Source organism: Salmo salar, chromosome 27, assembly GCF_965601325.2.
Source record: "Salmo salar chromosome 27, fSalSal1, whole genome shotgun sequence".
In the NCBI taxonomy this organism is placed as follows: Eukaryota; Metazoa; Chordata; class Actinopteri; order Salmoniformes; family Salmonidae; genus Salmo; species Salmo salar.
Genome location: NC_138317.1, coordinates 4,711,830 through 4,737,162, shown reverse-complemented (window position 1 = coordinate 4,737,162; position 25,333 = coordinate 4,711,830). Strand labels below are relative to the sequence as shown.

At 39.4% G+C, this 25,333-nt stretch overlaps 2 protein-coding genes across 2 annotated transcripts; both read left to right on the top strand.

The window, feature by feature from the left end:
• Positions 1–3,480: 3,480 nt before the first annotated feature.
• LOC106588214 (uncharacterized) lies at positions 3,481–5,794 on the top strand. The gene is made up of 3 exons (XM_014176987.3): positions 3,481–3,643; positions 4,734–4,844; positions 5,248–5,794. The coding sequence occupies exons 1-3, from the start codon at positions 3,589–3,591 to the stop codon at positions 5,454–5,456; spliced, it is 375 nt and encodes a 124-aa protein (XP_014032462.1). The 5' UTR covers positions 3,481–3,588; the 3' UTR covers positions 5,457–5,794.
• A 1,057-nt stretch (positions 5,795–6,851) lies between these two features.
• LOC106588213 (chloride intracellular channel protein 1) lies at positions 6,852–22,373 on the top strand. The gene is made up of 7 exons (XM_014176984.3): positions 6,852–7,004; positions 7,279–7,378; positions 8,361–8,470; positions 9,359–9,484; positions 9,811–9,917; positions 12,615–12,796; positions 13,420–22,373. Exons 2-7 carry the CDS (start codon positions 7,337–7,339, stop codon positions 13,579–13,581), a joined length of 729 nt encoding a protein of 242 aa, XP_014032459.1. The 5' UTR covers positions 6,852–7,004; positions 7,279–7,336; the 3' UTR covers positions 13,582–22,373.
• Positions 22,374–25,333: the final 2,960 nt, after the last annotated feature.

Below are 25,333 nucleotides of genomic sequence, written 5' to 3'. Positions count from 1 at the left end.
CATATCTTTCAGTTATTATATGAAGCCATGGTTGTTGATGTGTACGGCTAAATTTCAGATACGTTTTTGTAATGAATAGTGTGTGGAAATTTAGCAAAACTACACACAGTAGTAGGACCAATCTACCTTACGTTACGTCTACCTTACCTTACGTTATTAGAGCTCTAAAGCAAGACTAGTTGTGCCATTGGGTTCAAGTCCGGGCTCTGGCTGGGACACTGAAGGACATTCAGAGAATTGTCACGAAGCCAGGTGAACCTTCGCCCCAGTCTGAGGTCCTGAGCACTCTGGAGCAGGTTTTCTTCAAGGATCACTCTGTACTTTGCTCCGTTCATATTTGCCTCTGTCCTGACTAGTCGCCCAGTCCCTGCCGCTGAAAAACATCCCCACAGCATGATGCTGCCACCACAATGCTTCACCATAGGGATGGTGCCAGATTTCCTTCAGACGTGACGCTTGGAATTCAGGCCAAAGAGTTCAATCTTGGTCTCATCAGACCAGAGAATCTTGTTTCTCATGGTCTGAGAGTCTTTAGGTGCTTTTTGGCAAACTTGAAGCGGGCTGTCATGTGCCTTGTACTGAGGAGTGGCTTCCATCTGGCCACTCTACCATAAAGGCCTGATTGGTGGAGTGCTGCAGAGATAGTTGTCCTTCTGGAAGGTTCTTCCATCTCCACAGAGGAACTCTAGAGCTCTGTCAGAGTGACCATCAGGATCTTGGTCTCCTCCCTGACCAAGGCCCTTCTCCCCCGATTGGTCAGTTTGGCCGGGCGGCCAGCTCTAGGAAGAGTCTTGGTGGTTCCAAACTTCTTTAATTTAAGAATGATGGAGGCCACTGTGTTCTTGGGGACCTTCAATGCTGCAGAAACGTTTTGGTAACCTTCCCCAGATCTGTGCATCAACATAATCCTGTCTCGGAGCTCTGCGGACAATTCCTTTGACCTCATGGCTTGGTTTTTGCTCTGACATGTACAGTCAACTGTGGGACCTTAAATAGACATGTGTGTAACTTTCCAAATCATGTCTAATCAATTGAATTTACCACAGGTGGACTCCAGTCAAGTTGTAGAAATATCTCAAGGATGATCAATGGAAACAGGATGCACCTGAGCTCAATTTCGAGTCTCATAGCAAAGGGTCTGAATACTTATGTAAATAAGGTATTTCTGGTTTTAATTTTGACTAAATATGCAACCATTTCTAAAAACTAGTTTTCGCTTTGTCATTATGGGGAATTGTGTGTAGATTGCTGATTTAAAAAAATATTTTATCAATTTTAGAATAAGGCTGTAATGTAACAAAATGTGGAAAAGGTCAAGGGGTCTGAATACTTTCCGAAGGCACTGTACATCACAAGAAAGAGAAGAAAGAAAACTTAATTTAATTAGTTTTTTTTTAAAGTAATAATTGAATGCAGTTGAAATGTTTATAAATTATGCTCTGAAATTAAAGCAACTTCCGAAAATGAACATTCGGATTATAGTAATATCATGATCTCGCAAAAAATGTAAAGTATGTATAGATAGGTGTTATCTAGAGCCAAGTCTATTGATTTTTAATCTGAAACTATCCTGCTATTGACACACTTGTTGAATTATGCAACAGAACGTGACAACAACAGTAATTAATGAGGCAGACAAGACAGCGCTGGTGAGTGCATGTGGGCATAGATTAGTGGAGGCTGGTGGTAGTAGCTATAGGAGGACGGGCTCACTGTAATGGAATTATTGGAACGGTTTCCTTATTTTTTTGATAGCGTTCCATTTATTCCATTCCAGCCATTAAAATGAGCAAATTTTTTTGTGGTTGCAGCTCTGTTCCGCCCCTTTATGTATTAATATGTATTAATATATGCAAAATAACCCTGTGTATTTATGCAAATGAGGCACATATAACTTTATTTTAACATAAAATAAAATACATGATACCATTAGAAAATGTATGTATGAGTGCATTCTAAGAAAGAAAAAAAGTGAAATTTGACAATAAATTGAATTCCTCAATTTCCACCCAAATCCCTGAACTCCATTATTTTGTCTGTGCCAGTCAAATGTTTTATGTGCTATAATTCAGTCAATATCTGATGGATTAAAAATAATAATAATTCAAGTTTAGAGTATCTTCATCCATTGTCCAACTGTTAATTGTTTTTAAAATCTTTTAACAATTTTTGATTACCGTTACTAGTGATTGTACATAATAGCGTCATGATGACAGCGATCTTATTTGTTTCTCTCCTTTTGCTCTCCTTCCCACCATCTTTCTCTCCATCCATCTCACAGCAGAGTCCCTGCATTGCAACACATGTTCTATGAGGATCACCAGTCTTTGTCTGTTTGGTACAACTACAACATGTAGCACCTCTGAGCCCAACTGCTAGAGCGGACAAGCAGGTACTGACCCTGTGGTTTCATCCAAGTAGAAAGCTACAATAAAAATAAAAAAAGTCATTCTTAGCTTATTTTAGTGTCATTTTTTGATAACTACTGTGTCATTTTTCAGTTAACCTAGCAATTTGTGTACTGTTAAATAAAGTGCTACCCAAACAGAAAATACCTGTATTTACAATTGCTTCTTCTCTATTCCTTCTTCATTTAGTGTTCAACATCAGTAGCATCCTGAGCATCACGCGCAAGGTCTGCATGGCCACAGCTTCCTGTAACACCACATTCACTGTTAGCATCCTGGGAGCCGGCTACACCATCTCACAAACCTGCTGCAGCACCAACCTGAGCAACATGGCAGGCTGCCGGAGCCATCCAACTAACTCTCACCGTGGTCCTTGGTGCCACCCTTCGCCTTGACAAAGTATTCACAATAAGGACACCTCCTCCATTGAAGGGTGTTATTGTAGGTTGTAGCTCTTAGATACACAATGTATTGAAAATGGTTTATTCTGGAAAAGACTACAATGTTTATTCAGGCTAGTTTCACTAAGCTTTAGTTCCAAGTACCAATTCAAACTGGTTTTACTTCCAGGGCCTAGAATACACAACATCCTACTACAGCATCGGTATGAACAGTTAATCAATGTATGTATTTTACTGTATTAACATTTGGAACACGCCAGAGTGACTACACTTTTTAATGGAATAACTTCTTCTCAACCATGTCACTATTAATTATCATACGTAGTGAGTTTCCCCATTGAGTATGCTACACTGTACTCTTTTATAAGATAACCTTTCTATGCATTCTATGTGCAATAAATGATCATACTAAATACACTTTCAAAAATATCTGCTACTACGAGACACTGCATTATGTTTTTTTGGGTGTGTGAAAGGATTGAACAAATAATAAAATAAAGATATTAAATTCCCTTTTTGACTGAGCATTTCCAATGTAATGTAAATGATCAGATACTGTCTGCATTCCAGACTTCTTTTCAGAAAAATGTCCTCTTAGCACTCTCACGGAGGACAATAAAACCTGCTCTACTTCATTCTCCATCTGCATCACCCCTTAGCAGGAAACTGGACGTTTCCCCATTCATTTGATTAGTGTTCTTTCCAGTCTCTATAAAGTGAGTACATTCTGCGATTAGGCCTGCTATTGACAACAACAAACACTACCCTCCTACAAGAAGATGAAAAGTCATATTTTGATTGTGCTGACTGTCCTGGTGGTCTTCATAGCAGTGGGTAAGTCATATCAGATTCATCTGTTCCTATGGCAATATTCAAAGACAGATAATAGGTTGTGATTTGATTAGTTCAGGTTTTTCACAAATTCTGTACTAGGTGTTTTTGTAATGAAATTGTAGTGTGATTACCAGTAATAATTCTGCATATGGGTACTGAGGCCGTTCTTATACTGTATGACAAGTTTAGTCTCCTGTGGTAGCAGTACCTTCACTAATAAGAGGATATTGACTCTATTGTAATGACTGAACCACATTTAATTGGCAAACTTGTAGATAAGAGAAGCCACTAAACACACTTCTAGTTTCAGGGCTGCGCTGTGTGTGCAACATCAATTTACACAGTATAGAATCGACCACTCATTTTCATGTATATACCTAATACCTATACATACTGTGAATGTCTAAACATGTACGTTTCAGTTTTTTATCGTGAATTGCTGAGTGAGTTATAGGTATGACGTCAATCTGTCTTCTTTCATTCTTCCACCTGATGCCACTCATGACGTTCAGTCAGGTGCTCCTGTCTACCTACTGTATCATTGTTTGTGTCGTATTGTATTGTATTGTAACGGTTGTCGTCGGGACCAAAACGGACCAAAACGCAGCAGGAATGTGGATGCTCATCTTGTATTTATTTTAAAATAAAGAAAACACCAAAATAACAAAATGAAGAACGCACGAACAACAAAACAGTCTTGTCAGGCACGTACACAGGCAAAACAAGAAACAATCTCCCACAAACACTTAACCAAACACATACCCATATATAGGACTCTCAATCAGAGGCAACTAGAAAACACCTGCCTCCAATTGAGAGTACAACCCCAATAAACTAGACATAGAAATACAAAAGACTAGAGACCACATAGAAATACAAACCTAGAACATATGCCCAAAAACCCGGAAATAATAAATCAAACACCCTACTACATAAATCACCACCCCGAACCACATAAACAAAATAACCTCTGCCACGTCCTGACCAAACTACAATAACAAATAACCCTTATACTGGTCAGGACGTGACATGTATTGTGTTGAACTGCATGATTCATCAACTTCTCTTGCCTCTCCTCCATGTTCCACAGCCCAGTCCTTGACCTGTAAGCAGTGCAGTGTGGGAATCTTTGGGACATGTTTCTTTCCCACAAACATGGTGTGTGACAACTCCACTCTCAACTGCTTCACCGGAGAAGCAAGTAAGGAAACCTGTACACAAAAACTACAGTTGTGTCAAGTTGGCTGGATGTCCTTTGGGTGGTAGACCATTCTTGATACACACTTGAAACTGTTGAGCATGAAAAATCCAGCAGCGTTGCAGTTCTTGACACACTCAAACTAGTGTGCCTGGCACCTACTACCATACCCTGTTAAAAGGCACTTAAATCTTTTGTCTTGCCCTCTAAATGGCACACATACACAATCCATGTCTCAAATGTATCAGTGCAATTGAGTCCTCCCCTTCATCTACACTGATTGAAGTGAATTTAGCAAGTGACATGGATAAGGGATCATAGCCTTCACCTGGATTCACCTAGTCAGTCTGTGTCATGGAAAGACCAGGTGTTCCTAATGTTTTGTCCTAAATCTCATTCCATCTAGATTTCAATTCCACTGGGTTTCTGAAACTCCACACCCGTGGTTGTCTGGATTCAGACCTGTGTGGCAAGACCATCACTGCAAGCATCCTGGGTGCTGGTGTCACGAGCAGCTCCTCATGCTGCCAGACAGACCTGTGTAACGGGGCCAGCTCCGTCCAGGTCTCTGTGACTGTAGCCCTCAGCGCCGCCCTGATGGCCTGGGGTATTTAGACTGGATATCCGGTGACAAAAAATGACTTCTGTTCACAGTATTGTTTAAACCTGTTACACTTCTGTTCACACTGTTTAAACCTGTTTCACACTGTTTAAACAGGTGTCAGACTACTTTGTCTCCATCCTCTATTAACTAGGTTTGGCACTGTGAGCTCAGAATAGTTTTTAAACTCCTCATCTACTTTAATAACATGTATCAACTGAATAATACTTGCAACTATGATATGCAACAACTTGAAGTGCCTTTACACTACTCTACTGAACACACATACCAATGCTGTAATATTATTCTGAATAATAAATGAATTAAGTCGTGTCACAAAACGGAAATAAAAGGTGCTGTTTTTCATTGTTGACACAATAGTGTCCTCTACACTTTTATATTCAGACATTCTATTGAGAATGTGTGGTCAAAATGCTGAAACAATAATGGATGTTTGCATGATAATAAGTTGAACAAATACTGCTTTAGTTAGGAGCCAAACTCAGCTGGCAGACAGGCTGATGGAATCTTTCTCCACCCTGTTTACCTGCAACTCACTTTCAAACCAGTAGTGCCATCAAGTGCATGCTAGAGACGACAGCACATTGGTGAATCTACAACTAGGCCCGATGCTGTCAAATGTCCAGAAAATAGTACTTAATTCAGATGACTGTTGGGTTTGATTTCAGATTCAGTGGGGTTCTACCACACCAAACTAATACATATACATTTTTCAATATAAGCACTTCAATATATATAAGCACCTCTCATTGATCTCAAAGGCAAGATATAAACACACAATCTGTTTCCCCTGAGGAATGTAACGTTATATACACATCATGTAATAACAATGGTATTATATATAGTAGCTTGTGTTTTATACCCTTCTGGCGCAGAGCATATAAACATGAACAAACCTACCTAATTGTCATGATATCACAATATTCCAGGAAATTGAATTAGTCAAATATCAATATATTTAGATAATTGTCTACCTACATAATGACACATTTCAGAAAAGGAATACACCAGAACACCTGATTAAGTGTCACGCAACACTTTCAAAGGTCTGTTACATAAGCTTATCACTGACGCTTGAGTGCCTGACCGGATGAGCAGACAACCGACGTTTAAATATCTTCATGTACATACAGTAGGCTGCGTTACAAGATGAAACGCCTCAATATCGCGGTCTGCCGGCCTTTGGGCTAGTACAGGTGCAATTCCTTCCACGTTGTGTAGGCTTATTTTTGATTTCATAACCCAAATTACACAGATTACCTACTATAGACTAATTGTCGGGAAAATGTGATTACACCTTCCCTTCTTAGCCCCTCTCTTTTCCACATCTCTCTCGCGTACACACGCAATCTGCGGCGTTGAGTTTAGTCGGCTAGGTTAACAACGGAGTACTAAACATCACTTGTTGCTAGTTGAGTGTTGGCTTGTACGGGGACCTTCCACCATCAGGAAATGGAGGAATGCGTGTGTAGCGAGCGACACAGAGGGACGGGAAACTGACGAGACTGTTTACTGCAAGTCCCACACATAACTTGAGCGAGGTAAGGAAATGATACATTTGTTACAATTTAGACTACATTCTTACTCACCAAACTCTCTCGGAAGGTTGCTATTAAAGTCATAACGGTTTGCAGCAAGACCTTATTTTCTGATGCTTGTTTTGTATTCGTTTATTTAAGCTACAGAATGTCGTGTCATAGCAGATAGTGGTCGACATCGGGTTTCTGTTTATTATTGAAATGAACCTAATAGGCCTATCAAAAAAATGTGTGTAAGACTGCACATTGACTGTTGTTTCCCCTCCCAAAACCAAAGCGCCCTGTCTCACCTTTAGGTCTTCCAGTTCCAGCGGCAACACTGGAAGAAAAAAAAGATGAGTGACGAAAATAAACTTCAAGTTGAACTTTTTGTGAAGGTAAGCGACATCATCAAATCCATTCTGCTCTGATATACATAATCATATCTTGGACAAGTTACTTTGTAAACAATGCGCCATTGCATTACGCTATCAACGTGTCACTATGTGGTAGTCTACAGTGTCATCTATTTTACTGAAACATCATAACAGCCCAAGCATTTCTAAAACAAGATGACCTATCGGTGAGAAAAGTGAACTGTTGTCGCGGAATTTGTTCGAAGACTGAATGCCTAGAGAAGGCCTAATGGCTTTCATAGTAGGCAATAGCCTATATTTAATAAGATAGAATTACATTAGGCTATTTATTAACAGAAGCTATGCCTATTGCTGTACGCCATTTGGCACATTTGTTAAATGGCCGGAAAATGTTCTGATCTTATTAAATGTACATTAAGATAATACATATGCTATAAAGGCTCCTTAATCTATATTTAGTCAACTGGCCAGAGCAGCCCAGGGGTGTGGTCATTCGGAGGAAATGATCCAATATAAAAATAGTGAGTCTTTTTTTCCTGCTCTCATGGTCCTTCGTGACCTATAATGATTTCTCTGTGTGAATATGTAGATGTATCTTTTTTTTGTTCATGTATGAAAGATGTCCTTGTGGTAGCGTCTTAAAAAGCTGACTTCTTGTCCATTTCCCCACCATTCAAATTTCAAGAGACCCACAGTCCCTACTCTTTCACACATCGCATTGTATATTTGACTAAAACAGTTTAATTCCTTCTATGAAAACATTTGAACTACACACATCATTGTCAATTCCATTCTCACTCACCTTACATGTTACATCTAAGCTATGTACAATTCAAAATCATTTTGCTTATGTAGGCAACTTTATAGTGTTGCCCATATTTATGTTTAGAATGAATCTAAAACCATGTGATCCCTGTTTGACTTCCCCTATCGATCTTCCCTATTATACGATCTTCTTGTTTGGATGATTTACCATAATATAAGGACTTCTATCCCATTCTAGGCAGGCAGTGATGGCCAGAGCATTGGCAACTGTCCATTCTCCCAGCGTCTCTTCATGGTGCTGTGGCTCAAAGGAGTCACTTTCAACGTCACCACCGTGGACATGAAGAGGTCTAATACCTATCAATCTGTATTTATATTACATATACATTTATATTATATTTGCACATGTCTAAGCTACCATCTGTCTTTATACACCGTAAACTCATTTATACACTGAACAAAAATATAAACGCAACATGTAACGTGTTGGTCCCATGTTTTATGAGCTGAAATAAAAAAATCGGGGAATGTTCCATACGGACAAAAAGCTTATTTTCTTTAACATTTTATGCACAAATTTGTTTAAATCCCTATTAATGAGCATTTCTCCTTTGCCAATATAATCCATCCACCTGACTGGTGTGGCATATCAAGAAGCTGATTGAACAACATGATCATTACACAGGTTCACCTTGTGATGGGGGGCTGAGGAGTATTTCTGACTGCAATAAAAACCCTTTTGTGGGGAAAAACTCATTCTGATTGGCTGGGCCTGGCTCCCCAGGGGGTGGCTGCACCGCTGCCCAGTCATGTGAAATCCATAGATTAGGGCCTAATGAATTTATTTCATTTGACTGATTTCCTTATATGAACTGTAGCTCAGTAAAATCTTTGAAATTGTTGTATGTTGCGTTTTATATTTTTGTTCAGTATAGTAGGAATTAACCCTTTTTTGTCACAAACGTATGAATTTTTCACATTCACATACGCTCATATGTCTCTACCTTCTACCTCTTTCTCACTTCCTCTAATTGTCATTGTTTCAAGTCAAATCAAATTTTATTTGTCACAATCGCTGAATACAACAGGTGTAGACCTTACAGTGAAATGCTTACTTTACAAGCCCTTAATCGACAATGCAGTTTTAAGAAAAATACAGAAAAATAAGAAACAAAAGTAACAAATAATTAAAGAGCATTCCTGTTTCTTCCTCTGTAATTTTCTGTCTCTTGATAGGAAACCAGACATCCTTAAGGACCTGGCCCCTGGTGCTCAGCCCCCCTTCCTGCTCTATGGGACGGAGGTGAAAACCGACACCAACAAGATAGAAGAGTTCCTGGAGGAGAACCTGTCCCCTCCAAAGTAATCACTCCTTCCATCATTTTATCCTTCTATCCATCCTCTGATCATACCATCAGACAGTTATGTTGCTACTTGTATCAAGCAAAGTTCCATACCCTTCCAGGTCTATGTTACATGTGCCATTGTTGTGTTGAAGAATCATTTGTATCTGTTGTTTGCCTCTGTAGAGTATGTCGATCGTTTATGTACTGTACTTGCATGAAGGCTTTTGATAGTTTATGTATTTAACATTCGTTTTTATGTTCCTCTCGGAAGACAATATGTTTTCTTCATGATACCTCACTGACAGAAATGTTTTATGCCTCCCCCCCCCCCCCCCTCCACAGATACCCCCGCCTGGCTTCCAGGAACCCTGAGTCTAACACAGCCGGCCTAGACGTGTTCTCCAAGTTCTCAGCCTACATCAAGAATTCAAACCCCCAGCTCAATGACAGTGAGTGACAATGACGAATCGGGATGAACTGAGCCCGACCCTTTATGCACAACAACATTGTTGCATGCTAGCAAGCACTAGGGCCGGGACGATACCATATCACGATGCTCGTGAGTATTGTGGCAAGGAAACAAAACACGAAGCAGATGTAACTTCTTTAGGAAAACAACCCTGATGTTGGAAACAAACATCATTATGCTGTCATCCAGAGTCACATTTATTTATTTTCCAAGCTATAGCACAGAATATTTGATATACTGTACATCAGGTTTTTAAATGACCAATGAGTTTGGCCTGCTTGGTGTTTTCATTTTTTTCATGGAAAAAATATTGCAATACTGGTATCGTCACAAGCACCTGCAAGAAGCTTCCACAATCTGTCTCTGTTTTCCAAAAACAGCAGGGAATGTCTTTGTTAATGGCATTATGCTCTGACCTTGGCGTCTCTGAGCTTGGCGTCTCTGAGCTTGGCGTCTCTTCACAAAGCGGTCGCATGTTGTCTTGTATTTTTAGCAGCTCTTTCGGAAGTACAGTGAAAAGTACCCTCTACTCAGATAAGCAATTGTCACGTGCAAAGTTTCAAAAGGACATTTTAAATTACTCTAGTTCAACAATTTACAACTGTGCCTGAAGTCGTTTAAACCATGTTTTTTGTTTTTATTCGAATAATGTTGTAATGATATTAGCATACAGGGCATTTAGAAAGTATTCAGACCCCTTGACTTTTTCCACATTTTGTTACGTTACTGCCTTATTCTAAAATATATTAAATTGTTTTTTTCCCCTCATCAATCTACACACAATACCCCATAATGACAAAGCAAAAACAGGTTTTTAGAAATCTGAAAAATTGAATTATTCCATTTACATCAGTATTTAGAACCTTTACTCAGTACTTTGTTGATACTTTGGCAGCGATTACAGCCTCAAGTCTTCTTGGGTATGACACTACAAGCTTGGCACACCTGTATTTGGGGAGTTTCTCCCATTCTTCTCTGCATATCCTCTCAAAACTGTCAGGTTGGATGGTAAGCGTTGCTGCACAGCTATTTTCAGGTCTCTCCAGAGATGTTCCATTGGGTTCAAGGCCAGGCTCTGGCTGGGTCACTCAAGGACATGCAGAGACTTGTCCCGAAGCCACTCCTGCTTTGTCTTGGCTGTGTGCTTAGGGTCATTGTCCTGTTGTAAGGTGAACCTTCGCCCCAGTCTGAGGTCCTGAGCAGGTTTTCATCAATGTTCTCTCTGTACTTTGCTCGTTCATCTTTCCCTCAATCCTGACTAGTCTCCCAGTCCCTGCTGTTGGTAAACATCCCACAGCATGCTTTACCACAGGTATGGTGCCAGGTTTCCTCCAGATGTGATGCTTGGCATTCAGGCCAAAGAGTTCAATCTTGGTTTCATCAGACGAGAGAATCTCCAAGTGGGCTGTCATGTGCCTTTTACTGAGGATTGTCTTCCGTCTGGCCGCTCTACCATAAAGTTCTGATTGGTGAAGTGCTGCAGAGATGGTTGTCCTTCTGGAAGGTTCTCCTATCTCCACAGAGGACCTCTGGAGCTCTGTCAGAGTGACCATCGGGTTCTTGGTGACCTCCATGACCAAAGCCCTTCTCCCCAGATTTCTCAGTTTGGCCGAGCGGCCAGCTCTAGAAAGAATCTTGGCGGTTCAAAACTTCTTCCATTTAAGAATGATGGAAGCCCCTGTGTTCTTAGGGACTTTCAATGCTGAAGAAATTATTTGGTACCCTTCCCCAGATCTGTGCCTCGACATAATCCTGTCTCGGAGCTCTACGGACAATTCCTTCGACCTCATGACTTGGTTTTCGTTCTGACATGCACTGTCAACTGTGGGACCTTATATAGACAGGTGTGTGCCTTTCCAAATCATGTCCAATCAATTGAATTTACCACAGGTGGGCTCAAATCAAGTTGTAGAAGCATCTCAAGGATGATCAATGGAAACAGGATGCACCTGAGCTCAATTTCGAGTCTCATAGCAAATAAGGTATTTCTGTTTTTTTTTATTTTTAATACATTTGCAAATATTTATAAAAACCTGTTTTTGCTTGGTCATTATGGGGTATTGTTTGTAGATTAATAAGGAACATTTTTCATTTATAAACTTGGTTGTTCACGCATGACTGCTGATTGGCTGACAGCCGTGGTATACCACGGGTATGACAAAACATTTATTTTTACTGCTGTAATTACATTGGTAACCAGTTTATAATAGCAATAAGACACCTCAGGGGTTTGTGGTATATGGCCAATATACCACGGCTAAGGGCTGTGTCCAGGCACTCCGTGATGCGTCGTGCTCAAGAACAGCCATTAGCCATAGTATATTGGCCATATATATACACCACACCCCCTCATGCCTTATTGCTTAATTAATCCGTTTTAGAATAAGGCTGTAACATAACAAAATGTAGATAATGTGAAGGGGTCTGAATACTTTCCAAATGCACTATATATATATATAGAATAGTAATTATATTTCTATGAGTCATATTGTTTCATGGTGCAGCACATTCAATTCCTTCTTTCAGAGGTTTGTTTCGGTCTAATCGCAGGGAGCTCAATGAAGGCTTTACTTGCATGATACTACTGAGGAGCTCTCCCTTTGATCGTACTACAGTTTATGTACGTGTTTCAGTCTTAGTCAATGTGTTGTACTTTGTGTGTTCTCTGCATGGTCAGACCTAGAGAAAGGCTTGCTCAAGGCCCTGAAGAAGCTAGACGACTACCTTGGCTCCCCACTTCCTGATGAGATTGACGAGAATAGCGCTGATGATGTCACTTCCTCCTCCCGTCCCTTCCTGGATGGGCAGGTCCTCACTCTGGCCGACTGCAACTTGCTTCCCAAGCTGAACATTGTCAAGGTAATCCTTTGTTTTAAGCCCAGCTTGTGGCCTAGCGTGAGGTCTATAATCAAATCAGTATTAATTGGTGTTGGTAGAGCACTTGTTTGCTAAATGTTCCCACATGTACAGTAGTAACTTCAGTGAAAACTGCAAAGTAAGATCACAAGGACATATTCACAATAGTGTTAAGGCAGATCCAATGGGCTCTTTTGATCATTATTGTTTGGACTACAAACGTACAATTATATTTATTGACTATAACTGTTACTTTTCTTGTGTTAACTTTTTTGTATGTTACTTTTTGTTTGGTTATTCAGTGGCCACGTGTATTCAGAATCAGAATCACCTTTATTCACCAAATACATTTGCATGTACAGGAATTTGACTCAGTGAAATGGTGCTGCCACAATAAACAGAATATACAGACGACAATGAGCAGAATGTACAGACTAAATATATTGACGCCGAATTTACACACTGAAGCTAAAAGCTAAAAAGCACAGATTACACTATGAACACTATAAGCAACATTAGAACTATGCATGTAGAGATGTATGAGTAAAAACTGTTTTACAGGATGATGTGCAATGGGGGAAATAACTCTCCCTTTCTTCTTCTCTGTCTCTCTGTCCAACCCGAAGGTGGTGTGTCTGAAGTATCGCACTTTCTCCATCCCTAAGTCTCTCTCCAACCTGTGGCGGTACCTGGATGCTGCGTACGCCCACGAGGAGTTCTCCTCTACCTGCCCCAACGACACGGAGATACACATCGCCTACTCAGCCGTGGCTAAAGCACTTAAGTAGGAGGACAAGGGGATTCCATCAGTCACACACACCAGCAAATACACACACCTATTCAGATATCCTAGACACACTCACCTACCTATGCACACACTGTACATGTGGCAGCATACACACGCACCAATGCATTCACACATACATGCACTCTCTCAGACACACGCACACCATTCCAACAGCCTTTCTTGAGAACAGAAAATCAATATTACTGTAAGATCAAGTTGGAAATGTTTCATTGGCCACTTAAGAGTTTGTGAAACTCTCTGAGGCTTATAGTTTATGGTTCCCTTTTTGTCACGTGCCACATCCACTCTTAATGCTGTATATTCAGGGGCAGTTACACACAGTTAAAGTTCTATACACGGGCAGTAGGTTACATATGGTAGCATCCAACTGAAGGTATAGTGGTCTGTTCAGTCTCTATGATTAATTCTGCACTGCATACATTGCCACATTACCCCCTATTAGTTTCTATCTCTCGGCCAAGCCATAAAAAAACTGTTTCTGTTCCACGCATACCTAGAGCAGTTTAATAACGGCTTCCTGCAGCTGAAAGAGAGAAGTTTGTTATAGGCGTGTCTACAATTATACATTATTACAGTGTTGATATATTTTTCAGGGCAAACAGCTGTTAACAGGGTGGATGACATGGTCAGTTTGAACCAGTCATTGTATACATGCTCAATGGTCAGAAGTTAAGGCTCATGGAACGGGAAAGCAGGTCTTGGGCCAATTGTAGTACATTGGGGCACACTATACAGAGGTGTTTCTCAGCACACATGTATCCACACAGAAAACGATTTCAACAGACCTCGGCTTCTCCTTTCTCCGGCTTGTAGCGCTGTGACGGATTTATCAAGCTTATGTCCCCATTGTAAGGCTCTTTTGCTAGTAAATCAAATCAAATTGTATTTGTCACATGCGCTGAATACAACAGGTGTAGACCTTACAGTGAAATGCTTACTTACAAGCCCTTAACCAACAATGCAGTTTTAAGAAAATACAAAAAAAAAGTAAAGAGAATAAAGTAACAAATAATAAAAGCGCGGCAGTAAAATAACAATTGCGAGGCTATATACAGGGGGTAATTCAAAGTGAAGGATATTTTTGATACAATGAAAAAAAACCTATGAGAGGCTCATATTGCAGAGCAGTTGAGTTACTCCAAACGAAGTAATATGGCCATTGTTGCTGCTTTAGAAGAAGTACATGACTCTGTATGGCCTTGAGGCACCAAGCCAGTTCAGTCATGTTTCACTGTAAATCTGAGGGAAAACTACAGGATGTAATGCAGACGTGCACACACCTCACATGACTAAACCATAAATGTCACATTCATAAAAAAATGTTCATTGCATAGATAACTGAAATCTCCAAGGGGAGAATGCTACAGGATTGTGCATTTGTACTCTTTGATATGGTTAATGACAATAGAAGACTCAATTAAACTTGAAAAAAGAAAAGAGTTTGAACCTTTAGTGAGCCAAATGAAGGGTTTTACTTGAGGTCTATTGAGCTGGGTGTTGTTTAGGTTGTTTAAATCGACAACACCTTTGAACCTACTACCGTCCTGTGCTTTGTAGTGCACACTTTGAAGTCTTCCATTTTACAGTGACTTGAAATTCAGTCCCCTGGGAAAGAACTGGAAATATTTGCTTGGGTTCTATACAATCCATATCGGCGTATCAAGTTCAGCGTTACAGCGTGATTGAAATTTAAAGGCAATGTTCCCGCTTTAAAGGAGATTGTATTCACGGTAAACGCTGCATATGTCGCTCAATCGGAAATAAGCTTTCTAAAGTGCAATCTTCAGCGATACAGATTGAATAGAGCCCTCAGACTGACTGATAGATGGTGCAGTCTCATGGTACTGACTTAAGTGGATCAGCTTAAAACAGCCTTGTTTTAAGCTGATCCAATTTGAGTGTACAAAACCTTTGTGTACAAAACATTAGGAACACATGCTCTTTCCATGACATGACCAGGTGAATCCAGGTGAAAGCTATGATCTATTATTGATGTCACCTGTAGAATCCACTTCAGTCAGTGTAGATGAAGGGGAGGAGACTGTTTAAAGAAGCATTGGAGACAATTGAGACATGAAGCGCGGTTACATGCACAAAATATGATTATTGTGGATAGTCAGATTAATATAATAGTTTGCTTAAGACGTTTACATGCTTTGCAAGAATAACAATTTCCCTAATGATCCTGTTTACATGGACACATCTGAAATCAGGCTACCTGATGGGACTTTTGATAAATGCAGAAAATAGCCAATCAAAATAAACGTTCTACCACAGTAACCATCTTATTTTTGAGAAGACTATTTGATTCTGAGTTCGGACACAAAGTTTGTATGTGAAAACTATTTATAAGATGCATACTTTCAGTTTTTAGGAACTCACTTCACTCGCGTTTAAGATGAAGGCTTGGCTTACTGGTGCTGACACATGCTCAGATCAAATACAGCGCTAATAATTTGAAAGATTGCTCAGAAAACCAGTTGTTTTAATCGGCGTATGCTTACTTTGATTTTGACCTTACGCCGATTAGGATAACCAGAGTAAGGTGTTTACATGACTAATGCCATACTTGGCCTTCTGCCATAATCAGTTTAATATCGAGTGATTAGATGGGCAAGACAAAAGATGTAAGTGCCTTTGAATGAGTGTGGTAGTAGGTGCCTGGCGGACTGGTTTGGGTGTGTCAAGGTATGTTCCCCGCCCACTCAGTCTACTAGCTCCCCGTCCACTCAGTCTACTAGCTCCCCGTCCACTCAGTCTACTAGCTCCCCGTCCACTCAGTCTACTAGCTCCCCGTCCACTCAGTCTACTAGCTCCCCGTCCACTCAGTCTACTAGCTCCCCGTCCACTCAGTCTACTAGCTCCCCGTCCACTCAGTCTATCTTTTCAGACTTACTGGTAGTTTGACATTAGAGAAAAAGTTGTTTTTGTCCATTTTTGAGCATTTTTATCTGGCAAAAATATTTGGGGTGATGTTTTAGTCATTCAAAAGGCTTATTTTACATGGGAATCAGAATGACTGCTCAGACCTTTAAACCAAAGTTTCTTTGGAATTTACGGTATAATTTACAGTTTACGCATAAAATCACCTAGAGTGCATTGCCATTTGCAGCAATTTACTGTAAATAACTGTACTGTTAGCTTTATTGTAAAATACAGTCAAAACAACAATCAAGTTTTACAGTGTACTTTATTGAGGGAAAATCTACAGTACTTACTATGACTGAGATATGTGGTTGTCCCACCTAGCTATCTTATTAAGATGAATGCACTAACTGTAGGTCGCTCTGGAGTCTGCTAAATGACAACAACAACAAAATGGTTCAATACATGTAAGAACTGCAACGCCGCTGGGTTTTTCATGCTCACCACTTTCCCGTGTGTGACAAGAATGGTCCACCATCCAAAGGACAACCAGCCATCTTGAAACAATTGTGGGAAGCATTAGAGTCAACATGGGCCAGCATCCCTGTGGAATGCTTTCGACACTTTGTAGAGTCCATGCCCCTACAAATTGAGGCTGTTCTGAGGGCAAAAGGGGGTGCAACTCAATATTAAGGTGTTCCTAATGTTTTGTACATTCAGTGTATTTTGTATGTCTTCCAGGGTAAGGTTTTGTAAGACTGTATCACCTAAGTGCCATTCACGTTATTGAATAGTACAACCATGAGGATGTCATTTGCAACATATTTAGCATCGGAGGTGGCGTTGTTATGTCAGCTATTTTATACAGTCGTTTCCTCAACATGTGGGATGACCCACTGGGCACATTTGGGTAATATTCGGTTAAGACAATGATCAATTCGATTTCAACCTTTATTTACGCACTCAAAAAGAATTTTGTTGAATTCCCAATGTTATCACTATGCTTTCAACCATCTAAAAGCACAACCAAATTCCAACAGAAAGACAATGCCTGATTTTTGGTTTAGTTGTCATCTGAATGTATCACTGTACTTCTAACCATTTAAAAGCACAACAAAATGAAAATGGGAATACAATGTCAGATATTTGGTATGTATACAACAACTTAATGTGTTATCACTGTGCTTCATCTAATAGCACAACCAAATGACCTGGATTGCAGTTGAGATTACAGTAAAAGTACATAGTGCAAGTGATCAATGCTGTTCGAGATTCTGCACTGAATATTATAGCAATTGTGAAGATCTCCACAAACCTGTGACCTTTGCATGCATTCATGATTACATAAGAAGACATTTATAGTTACAGTAACTTCAAAATGTGGCCATGGATTTGTTACTCATTTTGAGGTTGAAGAAATACTGTTACAGTTTGCAATATAGCCTTAAATGTAGGCAATTTACTGTATTACAAAAGTAATAAAGAATTGTGCTTGCTTGACAACACAACCAAATATCAACATTTAAAGAATAGGACTGAATCAAACATTATTTGAAGTGCATTTAAAGTTTGATTTGATTTAGTCCTATTCTTTACTTTGGTTTTTGGTTGAGATGGAGATATGAATCTAACATATCAATGATGAATTTGTAGACAAACTGGAATTAAAGCCAGACTAAGTCAGTGGCATAGATGGCACTATCCAAGCAGAAGATACATCTCCTTCAAATGCTGATATTTGGTTGACAAGCAAAAACAATTCAATATCCAGCTTGTCTACAAATTAATAATTGATACAACGCCTTCAGAAAGTATTCACAAGTATTTATGTTACAAAGTGGGATTAAAATGGATTTAATTGTAATTTCTTGTCAACAATCTACACAAAAACTCTGTTGTAAAAGTGGAAGAAAAATTCTAACATTTGTATCAAATGTATCTTGATTAGATGAGATTCAACCCACTGAGTCAATACATGTTAGAATCACCTTTGGCAGCGATTACAACTGTGGCTCTTTCTGGGTAAATCTCTAATAGCTTTCCATACCTGGATTGTGCAACATTTGCCCATTATTCTTTTCAAAATTGTTCAAGCTCTGTCAAATTGATGGTTGATCATAGCTAGACAACCATTTACAGGTCTGCCATAGATTTTCAAGCAGATTAAAGTCAGAACTGTAACTAAGCGACTCAGAAACATTCACTGTCTTCTTGGAAAGCAACTCCAGTGTAGATTTGGTCTTGTGTTTTAGCTTATTGTCCTGCTGAAAGGTTTTGCTTAGCGGTATGTCATTTCTTTTTTTATCCTGAAAAACTTCCTTAGCGATTACAAGCATACCATAACATAATGCAGCCACCACTAAGCTTGAAAATATGGAGAGTGGTACTCAGTAATTTGTTGTATTGGATTTGCCCCTAACATAACACTTTGTATTAAGGACAAAAAGTTAATTGCTTTGCCACATATTTTGCAATATTACTTTAGCGTCTTGTTGCAAACCTGATGCATGTAAACAGGATGCATGTTGTGGAATATTTGTATTCTGTACAGGCTTCCTTCTTTTCACTCTGTCAATTAGGTTAGTATTGCAGAGTAGCTACAATGTTGTTGATCCATCTTCAGTTTTCTCCTATCACAGCCATTAAACTCTAACTCTTTTAAAGTCACCATTGGCCTCCTGGTGAAATCCCTGAGTGGTTTCCTTCCTCTCCGGCAACTGAGTTAGGAAGGACGCCTGTATCTTTGTAATAACTGAGTGTATTGATACACCATCCAAAGTGTAATTAATAACTTCACCATGCTCAAAGGGATATTCAATGTCAGTTTGTTTTACCCTACTACCAATAGTTGCCCTTCTTTGCGAGGCATTGGAAAACCTCCCTGGTCTTTGTAGTTGAATCTGTGTTTGAAATTCACTCCTTGACTGAGGGTCTTTATAGATAATTGTATGTGTGGGGTACAGAGATGAGGTAGTCATTCAAAAATCATTTTAAACACTATTATTGCACACAGAGTGAGTTCATGCAACTTATAACTTATTAAGCTAATTTTTACTCCTGAACTTATTGAGGCATGCCAATAACAAAGGGGTTGAATGCTTAACTTATTGACTCAAGACATTTCAGCTTTTCATTTTTTTACATTTACATTACACATTATTACATTTGTTTAAAAAAAATCGAAAACATACAGTACCAGTCAAAAGTTTGGACACCTACTCATTCCAGGGGTTCTTTGTTTTTACTATTTTCTACATTGTAGAATAATAGTGAAGACATCAAAACTATAAAATAACACATATGGAATCATGTAGTAACCAAAGTGTCAAACAAAATCTAAATATATTTTATATTTTGGATTCTTCAAAGTAGCCACCCTTTGCCTTGATGACAGCTTTGCACACTCTTGGCATTTGTTTTTAATCCCATCTTTCAGCTACAATCAACCCCTCGAATCCATCTCTGAAACACATCCAGTCTGATTTCTGATTGCCATATATTTTTAACTGTACTGTTTCACAAAAGTTCTGAATCTGTAAACATTTTACGGACACAGTATATTTGACATTAGTCATCTTGTTGTTTTTAGTCCCAACACTTCAGCTCCACTCAACCCCTCCTATCTATCTCTTAACACCATCCATTTCTATTTGCCATATCTTTTTCAACTGTGCAGTAATGTTTCACAAAAGTTCTGAACCTTTCTATTCTCATAGCTTCTACAGATTGTAAATGAAAGAGATTTTTTTTTGCTAAAAGTATCATTATATTATTGATCAATTGACTATGACTTTTCAAATCACCCAGCAGTGCTATTTGCAGCGTTAGCTCCAGGTAAATGTTGCAATGAATCCAAAATATTAATTAACTTAAAAATGACATTTGAAATCAACCAAACTTGAAACCCTAGGCCTATTCAACCCTAGGGTTGAATATTTTCCCTGAATTTTACAAATGTTCCATCCCTACAATAAATTACTTTTCTCCAGGGTAACCCAGTATTTCCCTCCAAAACCATGTTATTCTAAAGCATATCAGGCATATGCAGTGCATTCCGAAAGTATTCAGACCCCTTGACTTTTTCCACATTTTGTTACGTTACAGCCTTATTCTAAAATGGATTAAATATTTTTTTCCCAACACACAATAACCCATATTGACAAATTAAAAACAGGTTATTAGATATTTTTGCAAATGTATTAAAGATTTTTTTTAAAAACGGAAATATCGTATTTACGTAAGTATTCAGACCCTTTGCTCAATACTTTGTTGAAGCACCTTTGGCAGTGATTACAGCCTGGAGTCTTCTTGGGTATGACGCTACAGGCTTGGCACACCAGTATTTGGAGAGTTTCTCCCATTCTTCTCTTCAGATCCTCTCAAGCTCTGTCATGTTGGATGGGGTGCATCGCTGCTCAGCTATTTTCAGATATCTCCAGAGATGTTCGATCGGGTTTAAGTCTGGGCTCTGACTGGGCCACTCAAGGACATTCAGAGACTTGTCGCGAAGCCACTCCTGCGTTGTCTTGGCTGTGTCGCTATGGTTGTTGTCCTGTTGCCCTACCAGTCTGAGGTATGAGAGGTCTGGAGCAGGTTTTCATCAAAGATCTCTCTGTACTTTGCTCTGTTCATCTTTCCCTCGATCCTGACTAGTCTCCCAGTCTATGCCGCTGTAAAACATCCCGACAGCATGGTCCTGCCACCACTATGCTTTACCGTAGGGATGGTATTTGCTAAGTGATGAGCGGTGCCGGGTTTCCTCCAGACGTGACGCTTGGCATTCAGGCCCAAGAGTTCAATCTTGGTTTTGTCAGACCAGAGAATCTTGTTTCTCATGGTCTGAGAGTCCTTTAGGTGCCTTTTGGCAAACTCCAAGCGTGCTGTCGTGCCTTTTACTGAGGAATGGCTACCGTCTGGCCACTCTACCATAAAGGCCTGATTTGTGGAGTGCTGCAGAGATGGTTGTCCTTCTGGAAGGTTCTCCCAACTCCACAGAGGAACTCTGAAGCTCTGTCAGAGTGACCATCGGATTGTTGATCACCTCCCTGACCAAGGCCCTTCTCCCCCGATTGCTCAGTTTGGCCGGGCGGCCAGCTCTAGGAAGAGTCTTGATTGTTCCAAACGTCTTCCATTTAAGAATGATGGAAGCCACTGTGTTCTTGGGAACCTTCAATGCTGCAGAAATGTTTTGGTACCCATCCCCAGATCTGTGCCTCGACACAATCATGTCTCAGAGCTTTACGGACAATTCCTTTGACCTCATGGCTTGGTTTTTGCTGACATGCACTTGTCAATTGTGGGACCTTATGTAGACAGGTGTGTGCCTTTCCAAATCATGTCCTATCAATTGAATTTACCACAGGTGGACTCCAATCAAGTTATAGAAATATCTCACAGATGATCAATGGAAACAGGATGCACCTGAGCGTCTAATAGCAAAGGGTCTGGATACTTATGTAAATAAGGTATTTCTGTATTTTTTTTTATACATTTGCAAACATTTCAAAAAATCTGTGTCACGTCCTGACCAGTATAGGGGTTATTTGTGATTGTAGTTTGGTCAGGACGTGGCAGAGGGTATTTGTTTTATGTGGTTCGGGGTGGTGGTTTGTTTAGAAGGGTGTTTGATTTATTATTTCCGGGTTTTGGGTTATGTTCTATGTTTTTGTATTTCGATGTTCTTTCTAGTTTAGTGTTTTCTATGTTAGGTAATTGGGTGTTGGAGTCTCAATTGAAGGCAGGTGGTTGTAGTTGCCTTTGATTGAGAGTCCTATATATAGGGATGTGTTTTGTTTGTTAATTGTGGATAGTTGTTTTAGCACTGCTGTTATGTGTCTAGCCTGTTTCCTCTTGTCGTTTATTGTTTTTGGTGTTCACATTTAATAAAATATAATGATGAGCACGCAACCCGCTGCGTATTGGTCCACTTTTTCCGACAGCGATTTCTCCATATCTTCAGACGAAGAGGAGCGTTACAACCTGTTTTCGCTTTCTCATTATGTGGTATTGTGTAGATTGAAAAAAAGATGTAATCAAAGTGTCAGTTGAGGAAAGGGAGAGCGGAGTGATATTGAGAGGCGGACCCTCAGTCTGCTGCTCTCTCTCTGTGTTGAGACTGACCATCAGATGCAGGCATCATCAACTCTGTAAAATAAAGATAAAAAGCTAATTATTTAAATGTATGCTCACTCAGTTGTGCCTCACAAGTAATACAACAATGGATATATTACTGGAGTAATCAAATAGCCTACCTCAAATTAAAAAATGGCCCGAACAACAATGGGCAAAGCCAATATGCGGTGATAATGTATTGATCCTATAGCTTACTGCACACACCTCATTGCTACAGTACTGTTTTTAATTGGTTAATGTTACATAGGCTTACGTTTTTTAAGTCATACAAAAACAAATCAGACTGGTAGATCTAGGCTTGCATTTTGACTCAGAAAGTGATCTTGACTCAGAAAAGGTTGGTGACCACTGTTCTAGAGTTATTCCTGTTAACACTATCAATGTTTCCCTTTACTGTGGCAATAGTGACCGAATCAACATAATATTAGCCACTTTCAACGCAACATACCCAAACAAAACGAACTCCAGTATCCAAGAGATTTTGTTGTAGGCAGAATGCATCGAAATAGGAGTATATTGCATTGACACGGACTTCTCAGCCCCTACTCTACACAGACCAGTGCGGCATAAACAATCAGAGCTGGTGTAGACCTATATGCTAATAGACCATTGCCATTCACTTTGAACTGGAATGTGTTTACAGAATGAGCGGTCGTGAGATTTGCTTGTTTTGAGATCAAAGCGAGAACTGCATGTAGCAACGTGTGCACATGTTGTTCATATCCTTTGCTAGTTAGTGAGTTATTAGCCCAGTTATAGATAATTTGTAGTCAGCCATAGGAGATTGATTACTTCCTGCAAGAGCGCAAAACATGTACATTTCCAGACATCTTTGAAAAGCGAGTCATTTAGAGCTTTTTTTGAATTAAAGGGGCAGTGTTGTATTTTGAGACAGACTTGAATAAACTACGTAGCAAATAGGCAGATGGTAGCATAATTTGTCTGATTCTCTGTAATAATGGTATGAGAATAAGAATGCATTTTATTTTGTAAAGTGGTTTCTTGCATCAAACAACACAACAGCATTTTCAGTCACCTCCTTGTCTGAAGCACAAGTGGAGATAAGTGGAGATAAAAAAAATATATCAAAATTAAAATTCAAGTATTATACGGCATTTTAAAGATACTCTACTCGTTAATCCAATCACATTGTCCGATTTCAAAACGCCTTTACGGTGAAAGCAAAACATTAGAATATTTTAGGATAGCACCTTAGCAAAAAAGCCCAATTTTTACATTGGCGCGTGACGTTCAGAAAATGTTTTCTCCCCATAACTCCAGTGAATAGGCACATTAATTTACAGAAGAACTCATAAACGTTGACAAAATGTATAACAATTATTTAAAGAATTAGAGATAATCTACTCCTTTATGCAACCACTTTGTCAGATTTCAAAATAACTTTACGGAAAAAGCACAATGTTCAATATTCTGAGTACAGAACTTAGCCTTCAATGCTAAGCTATACAGTTATGTTCGAAATATTTTCTTACCTTTGCTGATCGGCGGAATGCACTCGGAAGGGCTCCCACTTCCACAAGAAATGTTAATTTGTTCTGCAAAGTCCATCATTTATGTCCAAATACGTCCGTTTTGTTGACCCATCCAGAACACTTTACAATGCCATGTGGCATGGACGCAAATCCATAGACGAAATGTTCAAAAGTTCCATTACCGTTTGTAGAAACATGTCAAACGATGTTTACAGTCAATCCTTTAGGGTATTTTTTAACGTAAAATTGCGATCATTTTACAACCGGGCAATAGGTATTCATCCCAGAAGAAAAATTACAAACAACGAAGTCACGTGAACTCGCGTCACGAGACACCTGTCCTCAGACTGGCCAGTGATTGACTGAGCCACAGTTTTCTGCCCGGTAACAGGTGACGGATGAAACCAGTTTCTAAAGATTGTTGACAGCCAATGGAAGCCTTAGGAGGTGCAACGTAAATCCTATGTCACTGTAGTTTTTCAAGGGATTCAAAAGAAAAACTACATTTCTAATTTCTCCCACTTCCTGATTCAATTTTTCTCAGGTTTTTGCCTGCCATATGAGTTCTGTTATACTCACAGACACCATTCAAACAGTTTTAGAAACTTCAGAGTGTTTTCTATCCAAATCTACTAATAATATGCATATTCTATTTTCTGGGCCAGAGTAGTAACCTGTTGGGTAAATTGGGTACGGTTTTCATCCGGCCGTGAAAATACTGCCCCCTAGCCCCAAGAGGTTTTAAAGCCGGTACAGCCTCAGTGCTCACAGTAAAAATGCACTGGAAGTTGCAAAGAATTTTCATAAAGTTCAAATTTGCTCAGTGCTGGAAAAAATTTGAGGGAACATTGCTCATGACTATTTGTCAAAAGGGACCAAGTCTTCATTTCAATGCAGCTTGTTGGATTCTAGTGTTTTCCTTTAATGAAGCTTGTATTCAAAAGGTAATAAAAGTATCACCTTTTATTGTAAGATTAGATTTAGATTAGATTAGATTAAACTTTATTGTCATTGAACAAGTGCACTTAATAACATTTAAGTATGTTATTAAGTGGGATGTATAAATGTGCAATGAAGGCAAATGGCAAGTACAAATGGAAAGTCTAAATGTGCAACGAAGGCAAATTGAAAGTGCAAGGAGGCATGCAACTGAAATACAGGGATAGCAGCAATGAGGTTACCGAGGTAGACATGTACATGTACAACTGAATAATGTCCTTAATCAGACTTTGAAAAGCAATG

Bases quoted from the DNA above. Each gene is read 5' to 3' on its own strand.
- LOC106588214 (XM_014176987.3), top strand. From the start codon at position 3,589: ATGAAAAGTCATATTTTGATTGTGCTGACTGTCCTGGTGGTCTTCATA. The intron at 3,644-4,733 runs GTAAGTCATATC...CATGTTCCACAG, and splicing joins GGTGGTCTTCATAGCAGTGG to CCCAGTCCTTGACCTGTAAG. The intron at 4,845-5,247 runs GTAAGGAAACCT...CATTCCATCTAG, and splicing joins CTGCTTCACCGGAGAAGCAA to ATTTCAATTCCACTGGGTTT.
- LOC106588213 (XM_014176984.3), top strand. From the start codon at position 7,337: ATGAGTGACGAAAATAAACTTCAAGTTGAACTTTTTGTGAAG. The intron at 7,379-8,360 runs GTAAGCGACATC...ATCCCATTCTAG, and splicing joins AAGTTGAACTTTTTGTGAAG to GCAGGCAGTGATGGCCAGAG. The intron at 9,918-12,614 runs GTGAGTGACAAT...CTGCATGGTCAG, and splicing joins AAACCCCCAGCTCAATGACA to ACCTAGAGAAAGGCTTGCTC.